Below are 19,800 nucleotides of genomic sequence, written 5' to 3'. Positions count from 1 at the left end.
GTGGCGTGTCGTGCGAAGGTGAAATTCGGCGGCAGGAATCAGGTTGAACAGCCTTTCAGAACACTCCCCGTGATAAATGCGGTAGAAGACACACAATGAAGCGACGTCTCTACGCAATGCCAAGTGATCCAGCCGTTCACAGAGCGCTAGGTCCCCGACAATTCGAGCTGCTCTGCGTTGCACGCGGTCAAATGGATCGAGCTGATACTGGGGTGCGCCAGACCAGAGATGACAGCAATACTCCATGTGAGGACGGACCTGCGCTTTGTAGAGCGCTAGAATGTGGGCCGGCTTGAAGTATTGTCGTGCTCTATTTATGACGCCCAGTTTGGCTTGCCCTCCAAAGCCAATTTGGCTTTGCCCTCCAGATGGCCACGGATTTGGCAATCGCTCGAGATTTCAAGACCCAGTATTCCGATACTAGGCGAGGCTTTAAGGGAAGTGTTCTCGAAGAGCGGTGATACGGCAAATGGTTTTTTTTTTTTTGGTAAACGCGCAAACTTGAGTCTTCTGGGGGTTAAATTGGACAAGGTTCAACTTACCCCATTCCGCGACCTTCTCGAGAGAGGTCTCGATAGAAGACACAAGTTTCTCCCGGCACTGCTCGACGTTTTCCCGAGAGAGACCTGCATGGCCCTTGTATACGGCATCACCAGTGCTGTCGTCCAACATATCATTGATATGCAGAAGAAACAGCGTGGGAGATAGCACACAGCCTTGGGGCACTCCAGCGTTCACAGGCTTGAGATTCGAGCAATAACCGTCGACAACGACCTGTATGCTGCGCTCAGTGAGGAAGCTGGAGGTCCACTTGCATAAGCTCTCGTGAAGCCCAAATGATGGAAGTTTTGCGAGGAGCGCCTTGTGCCATACACGATCAAAGGCCTTCGCTATATCCAGACCAACTGCCAGGCCTTCCCCTTGCTTTCAATAGCCGCCGCCCATCTATGTGTTAGGTATGCCAGAAGCCAGTCGACCGACCATGGCGAAAGCCGTACTGCCGGTCGTTGATCAACTGATGACCCTCAAGGTATACCAAGAGCTGGCGGTTAATTATACTCTCCATGATTTTGGAGAGTAGGGAGGTAATAGCAATAGGGCTGTAGTTTGCCGGATCCGAACTGTCTCCTTTTTTTGGGATCGGATGGACAAGGGCTGACTTCCATGAATCAGGGACTACGCCTTTTGAATAAGAGTGCCGGAATAAACGCGTTAGCACCGGCGTCAACTCAGGGGCACACGTTCTAAGCACGATTGGAGAAATGCCATCCGGCCCGCTCGACTTCCTGACGTCCAACGAAAACAGAGCTCACCTAAAAGTCTTCTGTCGGAACTGTACTTCAGGCATGGAGCTCTGACACCGCGGGATGGTCGGAGGTGTTTTTCCGTTGTCGTCAAGAGTCGAGTTGGAGGCAAAAAGAGTGCACAGGAGATCGGCTTTCTCTTTTGCCGTATGGGCCAGGGTGTCATTCCTCATGTGCAGCGGCGGCATGGACGACTGGTTGAAATTACCAAGAGCAGCTTTCCCAAGGGAAGGATGCAAAAAAGGAACGCATCCTATTCCAATCTGCTGACTTGTAGTGCCAAACGCGGCGGGTCGCTGGTGGTTGGTGGTTCGCGTCGGATAGTCACTACACTCCTGTCCAGGCAATGGTCGGACGTGCCGAGAGGGACGTCTATAGAGACCTGGTAACTATGGGGATGTGTAGTCAGCAGAAGATCTAATAAGGACGGCATGTGGCTATCCACATCCGGGAGCTGCGTTGGTGACTCAACCAATTGGGACAGACCATACGCCATTGCAAAATTATGCACAGATCGCTCTGCGTAGTCTGTGGTGCGTGATCTAAGGCTTGTAGCTTAACTTGTTTAAGACATGTCAATGCAGAAGTAAATGAATTTGACAACACAATTGACTACTTACTGGTACAGATAATAGAAAGTGAAGGTACTGCGGAACTTTGCTTCATAAGTGAAGTGTGCTTCTACATCATAAAAAATTAAGGGAATTCAAGAAAACCACGCAAGTACTTGTCGCGATTCTTTTTTGAGGAGACGACACCAAGAAGGGGCCTACCATTCCTTTTTGAATTATTTAAGAATAGAAGACAAGTGGATTCAGAAATTTAGTTAGAATGAGAACAGTAAATTTGTAGAATTTGCTTCGAAAAGTTGCACTATACATTTCTTAGCAGACTTCACATTATCGAGATACCATCACTCCAGCAGAGCAATCATTTTTTTATGCAAAAGCAGGACAAACGAGCCTACGGGTCACCTGGTTATACGTGATCACCGCCGTACACATTCTCTTGCAAGATCAGAGGAATCACAGGAGCGTTGCCGGCTCTTAGGGATGGTGTACCAGCTTTTTTGGTTGTTTTGTTTGTTTGAGATTTCTAGCTATTGGTGATTAATATTTATCTTTATTGTATATGCATCGGATGTCAAAGGCAAAAAGTAGTCAATGCATTACTCATACTTGCGAAACGATTATAAAAGTATTGAAAGAGTATCTTAATGTAAGCAAAGATAAATATTGCTACTAAAGTTTGTTTTTTTGACCACTCCATTTATCTTTTTATTTTAATTTTTTTTGAAAAAAATGCGGTTTGTCTGGTAAATGTTTAAAACATTATCCAACAAGCATAGATACAGTATAAAACTGGTTTTAAATATGTATTATACATACACTTCGATAAAATTAACAATACTTGTTAAAACATGTATGCTTTATGTTGGTGTGAAAGCTGTCAATGTATCAGACTGGATCAAACATGTCTCAGACCTATATGTGAACGCAAATGTGTTGTATACTTGTATGTAGACTTGTTTGCAACACAGTGAAATAAATATATAAAAACATAAATTTATTAATAATTTAAAATAAAATATCGACAATCGATAAGTGTCAAGCACTAGTATTATAATTTTTACTCTAGATGAATTAAATCAATACTCTATCACTTATAATCACTTAAAGGATTCTTAATTAGCTTATTATTCGTTCTTTAGTGCTTACCTTTCTTTATCCAAAGGGAATTTTGCCATGAAAATTCTCTTACTTCCATCTGTGCGGCCAGATTTTAAACCACATATTTTACAAGTTTTTTATTTCATTGTATAGCTTAGAAATGTCTTACGCATTAAATCTACAAATAATCAAGCAAATTCCCCTGAATAATACACGTATAAAGTAAAAGAAACAACTATTCGTACCAAAAACTGTTGACAGTCACTTTAATTTTGAATGAATGACACATGTCACATGACACTAAAACCAAAACAAAAAAAAGAGTCGATTATATGTTACATACAGCGAATAGCGTTTGCCACCACATTTTCAAGTTTAATATAAAGTTGCGCCAGGCTGAGGCAAATTCGGAAGTTGATTTGTATGTTGATATTTTTTTTTTATTTATTTTGTGGTAACATTTTACAATGACATAGATGTTGGCAAATACTAGATAAAGAAATCGAATAAATTAATATCGATTAACTATTTCATTCCTTTTTAATACTGTTATTATTAACACTGCATGTAACGTATACCTTTATACCTAACAAAATAACAGTGATGAAAACAACAATATATCATATTGTAACAAATAGATGATATCACATAGGGTAGCTAACACGCGTGAGTCGAGTGTTATTACAGTTTATAATTACATTTTCTCACAGTGCCTATTAATAACTTGTGTATAGCAGTTTTTATTATCTTATTGGTGGTGGAGTATTTTTACTAGTAAGTATTTATTAACAATTTAACATAGATATCTAATTGCGTGCTTACTAACTTAGACTTACTACCAACTTATCCATTATGGATATAACCCCCCCAGAACCTCCGGATCCTCCGGATATTCCATTACCTGGATCGAAACGTCGTTTACAGGACAGCGCAACACATAACGCAAATGCAGTCTCTAAAAAGACAATTATTGATACCGATATGGCTTCTGCATCCATACAGAATATATATAATCACCCAACTTTAGTTGTGGGGATTAAAGAATACACCTCATTAGATAAAGGTCCATTTATTATTCATGTTTCCCGCACTGAAGAAGATCCCTCTTCAGGTTTAACAATAAGACCTATAAAATTTGGTCAACTTTTATACAGACATAAAGTTGCCAATATATGCCCGGATGGTATTCAAAAAGTTGGTAGGAATAAAATAGCAGTAACCTTCAAATCAGCTTCAGATGCCAACAAATTTTTAGATAACCCACTTTTAACTGCAAACAAATATGAAGCAAATATACCTAATTATAATATTACAAAGATGGGTATTGTCCGCCAGGTTCCGGTGGACTTATCCATGAATGAGTTTGTCGAGTCAGTTGATCTTCCCACAGGTTGTGGAAAGATTTTAAAAGCTCGCAGACTCAATAGAAAAGTTATTGAGGATAATAAAGTTTCTTGGACCCCAACCCAAACTATAGTTATTACTTTCCAAGGACAATCACTCCCTACCAGAATATTCCTATTCCATAACTCCCTTCCAGTAGAAACTTACCTCTTCCCCACCATTCAATGTCAGAACTGCAGCAGATTTGGACACATTAAAACTACATGCAGATCCAACTCAAGGTGTTATAAATGTGCCCAATCCCACTCTGGTGACTCATGTAATATACTAGAAAAAGATGCAAACTGTATTAATTGTTCTGGACAACATTTTTCCACCAATAAAGGTTGTCCTGAACATGGTAGGCAAAGAACAATTAAAATAATAATGTCACAAGAGAACATCTCTTATGTAGAGGCAGCAAAGCGTTGCCCAAAATCTACAAGGCCATTCACAGAAATTCTAAGTAATCCTTCCTCATCCCATAATGCCCCTACAACCCACACGAGCCAGACTAGTATTCCTTCTGCTCCAACTACCTCATATAGGAAAACTGTTACTTCTCTTCCACACTCTAGAGCCCCATTAAGCAAGTCCTATGATAAAGCTGCTCATCAGGCCATTATTGCTGAGGTACCTTCAGTGTTCCCCAATGGCTCAGCATTAATGCATCAGTCTATTCCCTCCTCTACAGTACAGAATGAAAACCTCCTGGAGGTTCTCCTTTCACTCATTCTAAGTCTCATATCAAGTAACACTCTTAACATACCGTCCAACGTTGCCCATAAACTATCTCACATCTTATCCCTTTGTAACAATCATGGCCCCAGTGACCATCCTTCAATGGAACACCAGAAGCCTACGTCCTAGGAAACCAAGCCTTATTCATCTTATAAATAAATACCTTCCCTCTGCCATCGCCATATCTGAGACATGGCTGGCCCCTGGATCACACTTCAGGGTCCCGGGCTATGCATGCCTCAGGGATGATCGAGCAGATGGTGTTGGTGCAGGCTGTGCCTTATTTATAAGACGCACCCTTCCCTTTTCCCCAATAATCCTTCCAAACCAACATCCTGGTATAAATATTGTTGCTGCAATAGTTTTGAACATCTCCATGGTCTCTATATACATCCCTCAACCTCATTCAACTATGATTGCAGACATCCTCCATTTAATCTCGTCTATTCCCTCTCCTATGATTCTAATGGGAGATTTTAATGCACATCACATGTCTTGGGGCTCTAGCACTACTGATTATTTTTCTCTTTCCCTTCTTGATATTTTTGATGAATGTAATCTTTGCATAATAAATGATGGCTCTCCAACCCGCAGGGTTGCTCCTTCTCAAAATCCAAAAAGTGCAGTTGACCTGACCCTATGTTCTCCTTGTCTTGCTTCTCTTATTTTTTGGAACATCCTTCAAAATTCCAATGGCAGTGATCACTATCCTATTATCATTTCATTACCTGATAAAGTAATCCCTGCTCAAAATTTTTCCCCTTCTCTCAAATACAGATTAACAAATGCTAATTGGCAGCAATTTTCCACTTGCCTTGATGAAAAAATTTTAAGCTTTCCCAATCCTAACCATTCAAATGCTGTTGAAAATTATAATAAATTAGCAGAGGCCATGATATTTAGTGCTGACCAAAATTTTCCCATAAAAAAACCATCCAATAGTAAAATTTCAACTCCTTGGTGGGATTCAGATTGCACCAAGGCTGCTAAGGATAGAAAATTAGCCGAAAAAACATATAATAGGAGCATGACTTTGACCAACTTCATTAATTATAAAAAAGCTGCTGCCAAGGCCACTAATTTATTTGCCAAAAAGAAAAAACAAGGTTGGATCAATTTTTGCCAGAGCTTATCTCCCTGTACTCCATCTACAATTGTATGGAAACAAGTTAAAAAATTTAGGGGTTCTCACAATCCTTCGGAGCATGACTCAAGTGTAGATCCATCTGTATGGCTTGAATCCTTTGCAGATAGGTTGTCACCCCCTTCAGTTCCTAATGAAGACTATCTCCCTTCACCTCCAATCCCTCTCTCATCAACTCATAGTTTAGACTCCCCTTTCTCTTTTTCAGAACTCCTTCTGGCATTGGATGGCTTAGTTGACACTTCTCCCGGGGCCGATGGCATCCCCTATTCTTTCCTTAAACAATCTTCAATCAGATCCCAAGAATATTATCTCAAAATTATCAATAACCTATTTGATGTCGGTGCCATACCTCCATCTTGGAAAAATCAAGTGATCATTCCTATACTCAAACCAGGTCAGAGTCCATCTAAAGCCACCAGTTATAGACCTATTGCCCTATCATCTGCTCTTGCAAAAATATGTGAACATATGATCAAACATCGACTTCAGTGGTTTGTTGAATACAATAACCTCATTTCCGATTCCCAGTTTGGATTCAGAAAGGGGAAGAGCTCATTAGATAGCTTGGGTATCCTTACCACTGATATAAGATTAGCCCTTTTCCAAAAAGAACCTCTTTTGGCAGTTTTTCTAGATATAGAATCCGCATATGATAACGTGTCTCTTCCTCTGCTCAGGAGCAAACTCATTCAGCTGAGTATTCCAGCGAAGTTAACTCGATTCATATGCAATATGCTAATGGAGCGAACAATTACCATTAAAGGCCCATCCTCATACCTACCTCCTAAAACAGTTTGGAAAGGTTTACCTCAAGGTTCTGTTCTCAGTCCTTTACTATACAACCTGTATACCTCTGATATTTCTAGCACAGTTACCCCCTTTTGCCAAATCTTGCAATATGCAGATGATATTGTTCTATATACTTCTGATAAGTATATACAGGCTTCTTCTAATCGTTTGTGTCATGCTCTAGAATATCTCTCATCATACCTCTTGCAACATGGGCTAACACTATCACCTTCCAAAAGTAGGGTAGTTTTATTCACCAACAAAAGACGTCTCCCTGTAATCAAAGTCAAAATTTACAATATTGAAGTTCCTTTTGTCGATAATGTTAAGTTCTTGGGCGTATGGTTGGATCAAAAATTGACAGGTGTAAAGCACTTTAACTACATCTCCCAAAAGTGTGAAAAAAATATTAATATCCTTCGCTCATTATCTGGCGTTTGGTGGGGGGCTCACCCCTTCACCCAAAGATTGCTATACAATGCCATAATTCGTAGCCACATGGATTATGGCACGTTACTTTTGGTTCCAGGCAATAAGGCAGGTTTAGATAAGTTAGACAAATTACAGGCAAAATGTTTGCGCATTATATTAGGAGCTATGAAATCTAGTCCTATTAATGCTATGCAGGTCGAGTGTGTAGAACCTCCCCTCTCGCTTCGTCGACAGTTCCTCGCTAATAAACTGTTTTTTAAATTTGCGGAATTCCGGGATCACCCTTTGCTGCATAAATTAGATCAATTAGTTGGCCTATACAACAATAACCAAATTTCTCAAGATAAGAGATCATGTCTTGCCCATAGTTACCTATTGTACTCTCAACTCCCTAACCCCTTTTTTCAACTTTCGAAATTACCGCTATTCTCAATGCCTTTCAATGCACTCACCTTCCAACCCTTAATAATTTTAGATCTGGGCATTAATAAGTTCACCATAGAAGCTAACAAAACATTTTCTCATGTTATGCATTCTGATTTCCAAAATTGGCATAAGATTTTCACTGATGCTTCTAAAATACACATGAGCCCAGTTGGTGTTGCAGTATGGATCCCCTCCACAAGAATTGTATTAAGTTATAGCTGCCCAACTGTCACTTCGGTATTCACAGGGGAAGCAATTGCTATACTTGAAGCTATTTTATTTATTAAGTCCCATGGCCTAAACAATTCTATTATATTATCAGACTCCAAAAGCTGCCTTCAATCCATCCTCTCAAATCCATTTCGCTCAAAAAGTAGGTTTCCAATTATACTTAAGATAAGAGAAAACTTGAAAGAGTGCTATGATCTCAACATCAACATAGTTCTAGCATGGATACCAGGCCATGCAGGTATAATCGGCAATGAAAATGCTGATGCTTGTGCCAGGTCAGCTGCTCGTACAGGCTCCTAACAACATTCTCAAATCTTCTCTCATGACTTGTGCTCCACTTTGAAAATAAATATGTTTGAGAGGTGGTCAAACATCTGGCAGGTTTCCAAAACTGCTAAAGGCGTCTTTTATGGTGATATACAACCTGTAATCCCTTTAAAGCCGTGGTTCTCGAAATTTAGATTCCCCAATAAATCAATAATTTCAACAGTTTGCCGGTTACGCTTAAACCACTCTTGCACTCCAGTATTCCTAGCCAAATTAAGAATTAGAGACCATTCTCTATGTGAATGTGGACTGGATGAGGGAAATGTAGACCATTTATTCTTTAATTGCCCTTTAATGAAGTCTTCCTTGTACAACTTTATACCTCCTGAAATCCCCCGCCCCACCTCCATGAAATGCCTCCTCACCTTTGTTTTCACTCCTTTTGTAAATACTTTATGTAAATATATTAAACAGAATAATATTAAGTTATAACTAACACAATAAATGTTTTATATAAGTAATATTATCAGTGTTTGTCCATTATAATCTAACAGCATGTATATTTGTTTCAGGTATAATAAGAAAATAAATCTGTTTTGATTCTGGGCACCGGTCATTACTATAATCACTTATAAAATCGTTTACACCGATCATATGACACACTCTAAGCTTGTTGGTCTACTGAAACGTGACATTGGCGAGTTGTGGTGCCCCTTCCACAGAAGCCACTAGAAAGAATAGAATAGAATAGTAACAAATAGATAGATAATAATTAACAGGTTCAAAATCTAACGAAGTAAATTGCTTCGTAATTAGTAATTGGCAGCACTGACTCGTAACATTAAAAAATGTCGTCTTTTTGTAGTTTGTATTGTAAAATATTGTTACTCATTTTATGTGTAAAAAGTGTAGCAATCTTTTTTTGACATATTAATATTTTTTAAAAAAAAAGAAAAAAAAATATTTTTAAATAAAAGTTAATTACTGGGTGTTTGATAACCTAAAATGCGCATACCCCTTTTGGGAACGGGTCTCTTAATAACAATACCTCTGCATCTTAAACTTTCGATACGTGTAACATTGTCCGAACCAGTATGTTTATCAACAGTCTCGGCATAAAGCCATCTAGTGGAAGATTGTCTTCTTTAATCAAGCCTACATCTCCACTTTTCAGTTCGGGCGAATGACGATGCAGATATTGAGTTAAATATTCATTACACCACCGTCGCCAAAATTCCTGGGTTGAATGAATGAGTTTCCATCAACGAAGACTAGATATCGTCGACTTCTCATTATTATTGCACAAGGATCAAGTTGAAGAGGTTCTCCTGCAAGAAAATGTCCAGGTGTCAATGGGTATGTATCCTGAGGGTCATCACTTAAGGCTGTCCAGGGGCGAGAATTAAGACAGGCCTCAGGTTGGGAAAGAACTGTGCTCATCTACTCATCTCAACTACTCTCTTAACGTGGTGCTTGGTCGATTTTATCCTAGCCTCCAATTATCCACCAAAGTTTAGACTGTAGGGTGGGATTCGATGCCAAAAATCCAATATTTTGTACTAATATAATTTATCAGCTATTGAGGCCCTCCGTGCATAGTCCTTTCGTGCGACTATGGGGCTTGCAACATGTGATGTTCGTGGGATAAATATAGGATGTTTCATGCTCTCCACCAACTCAGCATTCTAATCATCCTCCGACACGTAACAAGCCGTCACTATCTAAAAACGGATTAAGAGAAAAAAAGCCTACTCTTTTTTACTACCGACTCCGTTTTAGTGCAACCTTCTATATTCGACAACACTTCCCTTAAAGCCTCGCCTAGTATCGGAATACTGGGTCTCGAAATCTCGAGCAATTGCCAATTCCGTGGCCATCTGGAGGGCAAAGCCAAATTGGCCCGTACGCTCGTTTGTCCTCCTATTCCATAAAAAAAATATATCACAGGTAAAGAACTTTTGAATGTAAATTATGTATTTCTCTAACGCCTCCTGCAATTATTGGCTAGTTATATAAGCAAGAAACACAGTGTTACGAGAGCTTAACCATTTTAAAAATTGTCTCAAGTAAACACTAGTTCTAACTAGTTTTCAAAGCGTTGAGAGCCTCGTTAATAATTAATCGTCTAGCTCTAAACCTTCAGTATGACAGACTGTAATTAATATTTACTTCGCTTGGGCAAGATGGTCCTTGCCTCTTCAAGTTTAAATCGTCATATTCCTTGACACCCCTTGATGGACAATCGGCAGGGTTATCCTTTGATGACGTGTGCCCATTGATTTCGGTCTGTGACAGTTAAAATTGGCAACAAATGTCTTCCATTTACTTGGGTGACTGCACCGAATGCTAAGCCATGCAAGTACCACGGAGGAGTCAGTCCAAGCGTGATTTTTTTCTTTATGCATCTCTAATGTCTTCGAAACATCCAACAGCAGCTTGAGCAAAAGCTGAGTTTCACATAGCTCCAAGCGTGCGATAGAGACTTGTTTTATAGAGGATACCTTAGATTAGATTCACAATATATACCTTATTATTGTTATCAATAATGCGAACGTATATAACTGTAGCATAAGCATCATTCAACGCATCAGTCAATGCAAAATCTAAAATTATGGCGATTACAGAGGTTTATGCGGGTTAATTATTCTGAGTACTGAAATAATTTTATAGTTACTTGCATCGTAACCCAACTGTCGTCTGTCATTTGACAGACAATCAATAATCATCAAATCACTAAAGTCAACTGTCAAAAGCACGTGGTGGGTGGTACGTTAAGGAATTAGGAATATTCAATAGGTACCGATTATTTATAAATGTTGAAAATGATTTAATGAATATTCTTTACATATCTGTTTATAAATTAGGAAGATTAAAGCATTTTTTTAGATGATCAATTAAATTTTATTGACCATGTTGCAATCTTATCATATTGTACCTTGGTTTAGTTCAAATGAGTGGTTAAAAGTATACGAAAAGTTATTTTCTGAAAATGCAACTTACCAAAGTAAACACGGAGCCTTACAATATTTATTGATTTGGAAGGCAAGGAGTCCTTCATTACCGGCAGGAGTGGAATCGACTATATCTCTTTTAGAGGTTGACATTCAAGATTGTAACAACGGCTCTGAAAATAATGCACAACTACTAAGAATGGCATATTCAACTGCAATAATGCGGTTTGTTAATCACATGCTTGACGAAGAATCAGCTAAAGTAAACAGTCTATACAAAGCCGCTAAAAATTGTGGCTTGCCCGATTGGATTGTTGATTTGCGTCATGAAACAGCACATAGTAATAATCTACCTTCTTTGGATTTATTAAGAGAAGCAACTTTTATCAGCTTAGAATGGTTAAGGATCAATTATTGGGCTAAACATAAAGAAGTAATAAGTGATTGTTCGGTGAACAAGACACTTATAAGGAATGTGAAGCCTAGTGATAAAATAAATGCCTTGCTTAATTTTTGTATGTCACTCAGCTTCAGTGCTCATCCTAAATGCAGAATCAAAAATATTGGAAATATTCCTAATGATTTGAGAGAAAGCTTAATTGCAGATGCATATGAGGTATTCGGAGATAAGGTGGACTTATCAAACTTGAAAAAAGTTTATCTGACTACTCTTATCAATCATACAATATCATATGCGAAAAAATTGCTAAAAAATTGTGAATCTTCTGAAATTAACAGTATACTATTAGGCAATGATTCAATATTTTTATCAAATGAATTGTGTGAGCTCATGACTAAAAGCCCAAATAATAAAGGTCTGGATAGTAACTATGTTAAAGGTTTTGAATTTCTGCTGAAGTTCCTCAGTTTAAATGGCTATTTGGTGGATTTTACAATGGCGTTGGTGAGGATTACAGAGGATGATATAAATATTGCGGAAAGAAAGAAGCTTGCTGCTTTGTGGATTCAAGAAATATTAAAAACACTCAGAAAACAGCAGCAATTTTTTGAAAGAGCTGTGTATGTATTTTTTTATATGATTTGAGGTAATAATAATATGTGCTACATACTAGAGAAATCATCTCAAGCTGTAGTAAACACACTTGTGTGTGTTGCCACAACAATTATTTGAGTGATGGGTTTTTTTTAAATATGCCTTCATATATTTTGAACCCTCAAAACACAAAAGACCGTATTACATGGCTAAGTTCAACATTTAAAATACCCACATTTAAATATAATTATTAAGTTAAACATATATTATATATATACAGCCTTGACAACTGGCAATTTATATATAAACATTGAATGCCGCATATGCCCATATAAACCCGCAGTTATCAAGTTGCACCCAATTATTTTAGAATAGCTTGTCTAGTATGTAGTACATATTATTTAAACATTTATATAAATTGGTCATGTTAACACACATGTAATTAGTTAAAATGTGTTAAGCTACAAGTATATTTCTAACCTTTCCATTCTGAGAAACTCTGACCGTGCCATATACAGATCCGTGTGATTTTGGTGCTCACATAGCATTCTGTCATTGTGTATTATTTAACATGTATTAATAGATTTCTTAAAATTAGGATGATTTGTGTGAATGTATCTGTAAGCTATTGAAACAAAATATAAAACCATGCAAAATTAATCATCTCATAAACAAAATAATGGTCAGAACTTGATGAGGGAATAGTGCACCATATAGCACTCTCGGTTTTAGTGCCATGTCTAATGAAATTACTGGGCTTATGAAACATCATTTTATGTCTCAGAAGTGACAAGTGCAACTGCAATGCTGCCCAGAATTTTCGGGTTCAATCAAGTATCCCAAGTGGCACTGCATTATAATGCAATAAAAAAAAATATTATCCCTAATCAGTGATCTTACCTAGATTACCTTAATATCTATAATATATTTAATTTAATAATAATTTTAGTTAGAGTATTACTCAATAATTCAGCCTATTTTAATACATTTGGCAAATAATATATCTCTAAACAGAATTCACTAAGTTTTTGTATTGCTAAGTGGTAAGAATAATAAAGTATATATGTCTGTTTAACACCTATATGTGGAAACCATAAATCAACAAAGTAACAGAAAACATTTCATCAAAAAGAATTAACTCTATAAGCATTCAATATTTTCTCTTTTACAGTTCCAGTGAAATTGACCTCCAAGACAGAAATAGTAAGGAATTACTGAACCTCTACTTCCATTGGTATCCAAATGATAAACGTCATCTTTTACTGGACTTAAGCCAACCTGTGCCACAGCAATTTACCAATATGAAGTTCCTTCAACCAATTATATCCACTTATAATCCATACCTTAAATATTTTATAAAAGACTTTCTGCTTCTAATCAGACCTGAATTACCAAGTCATATTGTAGACAAGATTTGTACATTAGCTGAATTGATAGGATCGCCAGAGAAGTTTCCTGTTGAATCTTCTAAAATATATACAGTTGATGATTTGCAAAAGAAACAGAATACAGATAGTATAGACATTGTACATGTTGAAAGTGGAGAATGTTTTGTAATTGATAAAACAAATTCACATTTGACTGCTTTTGGATTGTGGAAGAAAAGTTCAGAGGTCTACAATTGGTCCAGTTGCCCTATTGGACTCCTGCCATGGCAACAAATGAGCCAAATAACAATGGATTTTGACCGATGATGGTTCAAATAATACTAATATTTTCACAGCAGTTGTTTAATTTTGTTTCATATTTTGAATATTATGTTTTGATTACATTCACTATAATCATACATTACGAGGGCTTAAAATATGTTATAGGTATGCTAACTACTATAATACAAGACAAGAGCCACAGGTAAAAACAATTTAAAACATAATTTACATCAAAATACAAATTTAAGGATATAATAATTCTGCACAAAGAGCTTTTATCAACATGATAACTATCATACATTGAAGTAGAAATATTTAGATGGCAGGAATATCAAATTTAATATCAGTTTCATTGATGTTGAACGACCAAAATATATTTTAGTACATGCCATAGTGAAGTAACAGCGAATATGTTCAGACCACACTCAATATTATTAAGAAAATATTAAGCTTATTTATTTAAAAGATATGATATCAGTGTTGAACATTTTGTAGACACAAACTAAATTATTTGTTTACATTTATAACTGGCTAAGTAAACCTATATTATATTTACACATCTATCTACAAGCACTTCTGAAGTGTTGACAACATGAACATGAAGTCAATATTAATAGTACAAAAAATATACATCATAGAGACTAAATAAAGTGTGGTCGCGGAGCATGAACAATGTCGGACATTGACCTTTAACAAACAGTCTGTGTCGCTTGCGTGCGTTAACTCTAATAATAATCTTTTCACCTCATTTACACAGGAGCGGATATGACGTAAGCCCATAATATCAGTCCGAATTTTCTGCGCCACGACTACATTTTAAATTAAAAACATTTAGCTAACATTACTATTGTTAAAAGCAAGATACAACATAGCTATAATTTTTAATCATATTTAAAATTGTAACAGCACAAGTGTTGTTGCAATACCACAATAACACATTAATGAGATGTAATCCTGTTAAATGCACAAAAGTGCAGTGGTACGGCGCACAACCTTAAGTAATTAAAAACAATTCAATTTAGTTACAATCACAGTCATTGATTTGTCGTCACATCTCAGTAAAGCATCAAATATTAAAAAATAATCACAAGATTTATCAGTGCTTTATAAAAACCACATTGAGATTCCAAGCGCCGGTTCCATCAAAGCATACAAATTATGGCATCATACCAAAGCTCATGGCACATGGTATAGCTTTGTTTCTATTTAGTGACACTCTGTGATACCATATGTGGTTGGTAACCGATGATTTTAAACTGACCCCATGTGCCATCAGCTTTGGCTGCAGGGCTAAGTATACCCTAGACTATATTTGTATATAACTACAGTTTTTTATATGGAAAAGTACTTATAATTTTTTACAAACTAAACAGCGCCTGATTTGAATAATTCGATATAGATAATTCAGAAAAATAATTTGTAGTTTTCCTAATAAAAATACAATAACTTGTTAGTAACCATTATTTTCGATAAACCTTAAGTCCATTTACATAAAATCCTTTATGGAAATGCCTCTATTTCAATGCAAACGGCCTCAGTAATTTAAAAATAATTAAAACCAAATTGAGCTATAGCCACATAAAATATTTCACAGAGATATTTCGTTGTCAGTAAATATAGTTAGTTAACTAATAAACAGATAAAATATATTTTGTGACTTAACAATAAAATTCAATAGCTTACGAAATAGACAGTCTTGATTATATATGTGATTAAAGTCTCGTACTTTACAAATGAAAAGTGACACCTTTTTGAAACATTACTGATACAATGACTATACAGGGGACAATATTTGTCTTTGTAAACCAAGACTGGACGCTCGATTTTTTGTGAATTAAAGCAAGTATTAAGAAAGCAGTGTCTACTATTTCTATGGTAAATGAAGTTTATGGTGTACCCCCTTATTCATAATAGTCTGCTAACTTAAAGCAATTGCTAATTCTCACTCTGTCTTCTTCTATTGACTTAAGTCAGAATGAGAAAAAACACTCCTAAGCAGCTTATTAAAGTTAGCGGACCATTATGAATAAAGGGGTTAATATAATAATATTGACACATACATATCAATCAAATAACAACATTTAAAATAAGAGCACTGAGAGACAATCATTTAAATAGTACCTTTTATAAATATAATAATTACAACTGCAAAAAAGTATAAAACACACCAATTTGATGAACTACTACTTACCGGCTTTACTTAATACTCCATTTTATTCAGTTAATTAATGAAAAATAATAATATATTATATTGTATAGAATCAGTATTTTTTTAATTGTCCCCTTTTTCATCAAATTTAAATTTATTTATTTCACATATGATATTTTCCTAAATTAATTAATAATTAAATAATATTGTTGTAATTTTATAGATATTTTAGAAGAGAGAAATTCAAATTATTCACGGGGAGGGTGCCAACTTTCATTCAAAGACATTTACAAATAATAATTTAGACAAACACGAAACTTGAACAATATAATATGTATAAGAAGAGCACTAATTTTAAAATCACAATCAACAAGATTTACATATTTACATGGGGAATATGTACCATACAAAATATAATATTGATGCAAACCTTATATGTTAAGAAAAATATGTTTAATATACATTTTGTAATGAACTTATTACTATACATTGAATTGGGTTGACAACTATTATCTAAGCTAAGTACATTTTTAAATCTAAATCTATTATTTTATTATTTGTAAAAATGTGGGGTTAAATAACAGCGCACTAATATCGTTGTTAGAAACAAACAAAACATGTTGGCACATTAGATAAAACCTAATTATCAAATTTGCTTATACCCGATTGCCCGATACTGACGTTATGAGGTGGACAAAACTATTTTTTTTCCTCCTGGACATACAAAGACACCGCCATAGATCATAAAACATAAAAATGCAAAACTACCTAGTTGCCCAACAACGAAATAAAGCTTGGGGCTAACTTGACGATAAATTTCGCTTACATAATAGCACGCTTATCGAAGGTATAAACGCATGCATTTTGTTAAAACGTGTTATATGTTAAACCTCGAATGTGCCGGTATCGTATGGCCTACAATGTTACCATTTCCGAGAAAATCCCTCATTTTATTCTAATTATAGAAGTTTTCTCTTTGAAAATAAATAGACTTCTCACAAATCACAATGTTAAAATGTTGTCAAATGTTAAAAGTGTGAACAAATTAAAGAATTCCCCGTGTGGCCCATCATTGACGGGAGGCTCTCATACATCGACCGTTCAAAAAAAGACTATATCGCTGACAACACTGTTAATACAATGATAATTCTGAACTTTTCCGATTATCAAGCAGCCTTGCAAATAAACGCGGGAAACGTTATAAGCGAATCATAGACAAAATGAAAAAATTTTTGTAAACATTTTGCATATTCTATTATAAATTTATACCAAGTTTATTTGTACGTCCGATAAAAATTATCAGGGAAATAATGAATGATTATGAATACCATTTTTAACAAGCGTATATTAATGACGTTTTAAACCTCCGATAAGTAATTATGAATAAGGACATAAAACAATAAAACACATCCGATCCAGTTTATTGTTCTCCATTGTTTCGTTGTCGGACTATAAAAAAAATCAATTGCCAATCAACGCTGCGCCAGAAACCACCGGAGCACTGATGATTTATACCGTTTTACTGTTGAAACATTTTCATATATTAACATAGACTCAAACTCTATGCTTCTCGAAAGTTCGACTGATACAAAACATACGGAATGGACACCTACATGATTAATATTACCTGATGATAGTCTAACACTATTACAAATTATAAATAATAAAACAACACTGAGAATAAATACATAAGATCACAAAATATATTAAATAAAAACGATGTTGCCGATCTCAACAGATTATTGGATTAAATACATGTTAAATAAACATTCGAAGTAATAAATGTGCATCATTTTCATGAACCGGAAATAACGTAAGTTAACATAACCGTCCAAAATGAAATAAGAAGTTTCCTAATGACATCTTCTAGAAGCAAAACTTTTTCTTGTTCTAAAACAACAAAACTAAAGAGCAGCTATAGATTAACCCCCTTATTCATAATAGTCTGCTAACTTAAAGCATTGCTAATTCTCACTCTGTCTTCTTCTATTGACCTAAGTCAGAATGAGAAAAAACACTCCTAAGCAGATGTTTAAAGTTAGCGGACCATTATGAATAAGGGGGTATAGAATTGAATAGTTGTTTCTAATTTTAAAGAAATACGTAATTTACAACATAAAACTGATTTTACGTATATTTTCTTTTTAGTTCCGGCAATATCTTTGAAATGTAGTATCCCTATTCTGACGTGATTTTTTTTATTAACTAAGGCTACCTTCTATTTCAGAAGTAATATGATATAGAAAATAATATTATAAACACAATCCGATTCAACAGTGAGATTGACTTGTTGTCACTTAACAATTTGTTATTTTTTATAATGATATCCCTCACATCTGGGATTAAATAAATTGAATTTGTAACGCAAATTTATGAATGACACGGTACTCGAACCCGCTCTGTAACAACTGTTGATAGAGCCACAACCTGAAAGTTGAACAAGACATATTTAGATTTACGAATTATCGTTTTTCACTCGAAGAACGATTGGCTCAGCGGCAGAGCGCTCGAACAGAACCCGAGAGGTCGCGGGTTGGAGTCCCATATCGTACATAAATTTTGGTTACAAATTTAATTTAATGTTGTCACTATACTTCAAAATAAAATATTTAATATCTAGTTAGGATTGTACTAGCACCGACAAGGCTGTTGAGCTTGGATGATAGTGCCAAAATATGTGGTGGCGTGGTCCTCACACCATGATGGGGTCGTCGGAGGAGAGTTGTCGGTGCAGCAGGCGTTGTGACCGCAGCGACGAGGCGGCCGAGCTGAGGTCGTCGGTGCTGCCGAACTCGCCGTCGTGGTCCGTCGACAGCAGGTCGTCGTCCGACGTCGCCCTGAACACACAGCCGTATTGTCGCTCTTATTCATAAACCTTAATTAGCAAATTTAACTTTTAAACTGGAATAACGTTTCGGGCGCACAACAAATAATTCTTCCTTGGCGTAATAAAACAAGAATCCTAAAAAAAATTATTCCTATATCCAATATTGTAATAAATAAGGTATTAAATACAATTGATGAAAATATTATTTATTATACCGCATAATTTAGTGAAATACCGTGTTATTAAATATCATTAAATTATTTTTATACGTTCAGAGAATATATTTTTTAAAACTTGTATCTAAATAATTTGAAATTATATCTTGAAATTTATATAATTCTCGTCCATTGCTTGTGGTATAGTAGACATATTATGAGTTACTACTTTAATTCACTCTGATAATTTTTCTCTATCTAATAATATCACAACTTTTTACCATTCTACATAATAACGACCATTCTCTTAATAAACCTATTTAGCTATAGAACTGTATCGTCTCTCTTTGTCTTACTTCGTTTTAACAGTTTTAACTTGATAGAAATGGACAAAATAGGGTTATGTTTTTACCGTTTTATTATGAATAAATAAAAATAGGGAGATTACATGTTTCAATGCAGTCTTGCTATTACAGGTACAGGGTGTTAACACACAATTTTGATTTCATAGTCATTTATGGATAACCTTGACGTTCTATATAATATGGTAAGTGACCACATATTATTCTGTCCATTAAATAAACCAGTCCAAATTCTCCGACATGAGTTTTTAAATATTTAATTGATGGTTAGTTCTCATAAAAAAGCCAATATGTTGTATGACCACAACCTGACATCACCATAT

The 19,800-nt window shown here is 35.7% G+C and overlaps 2 protein-coding genes across 2 annotated transcripts in view; one reads left to right on the top strand and one right to left on the bottom strand.

The window, feature by feature from the left end:
- The first annotated feature begins 11,139 nt into the window (after positions 1–11,139).
- On the top strand, positions 11,140–14,057 carry LOC126973082 (uncharacterized). Its single transcript, XM_050820210.1, has 2 exons — positions 11,140–12,361; positions 13,507–14,057. Exons 1-2 carry the CDS (start codon positions 11,301–11,303, stop codon positions 14,027–14,029), a joined length of 1,584 nt encoding a protein of 527 aa, XP_050676167.1. The 5' UTR covers positions 11,140–11,300; the 3' UTR covers positions 14,030–14,057.
- LOC126973076 (unconventional myosin-IXAa-like) overlaps positions 14,050–19,800 on the bottom strand; it is a 57,934-nt gene continuing 52,183 nt past the window's right edge. Inside the window, exon 32 of the mRNA XM_050820197.1 lies at positions 14,050–18,970. Coding sequence (XP_050676154.1) covers positions 18,826–18,970 — 145 coding nt within the window. The 3' untranslated portion in view covers positions 14,050–18,825. The remainder of the gene's footprint in view (positions 18,971–19,800) is intronic.

This window comes from Leptidea sinapis, chromosome 28, assembly GCF_905404315.1.
Source record: "Leptidea sinapis chromosome 28, ilLepSina1.1, whole genome shotgun sequence".
In the NCBI taxonomy this organism is placed as follows: Eukaryota; Metazoa; Arthropoda; class Insecta; order Lepidoptera; family Pieridae; genus Leptidea; species Leptidea sinapis.
This window is presented reverse-complemented; position numbering and strand designations above follow the sequence as displayed.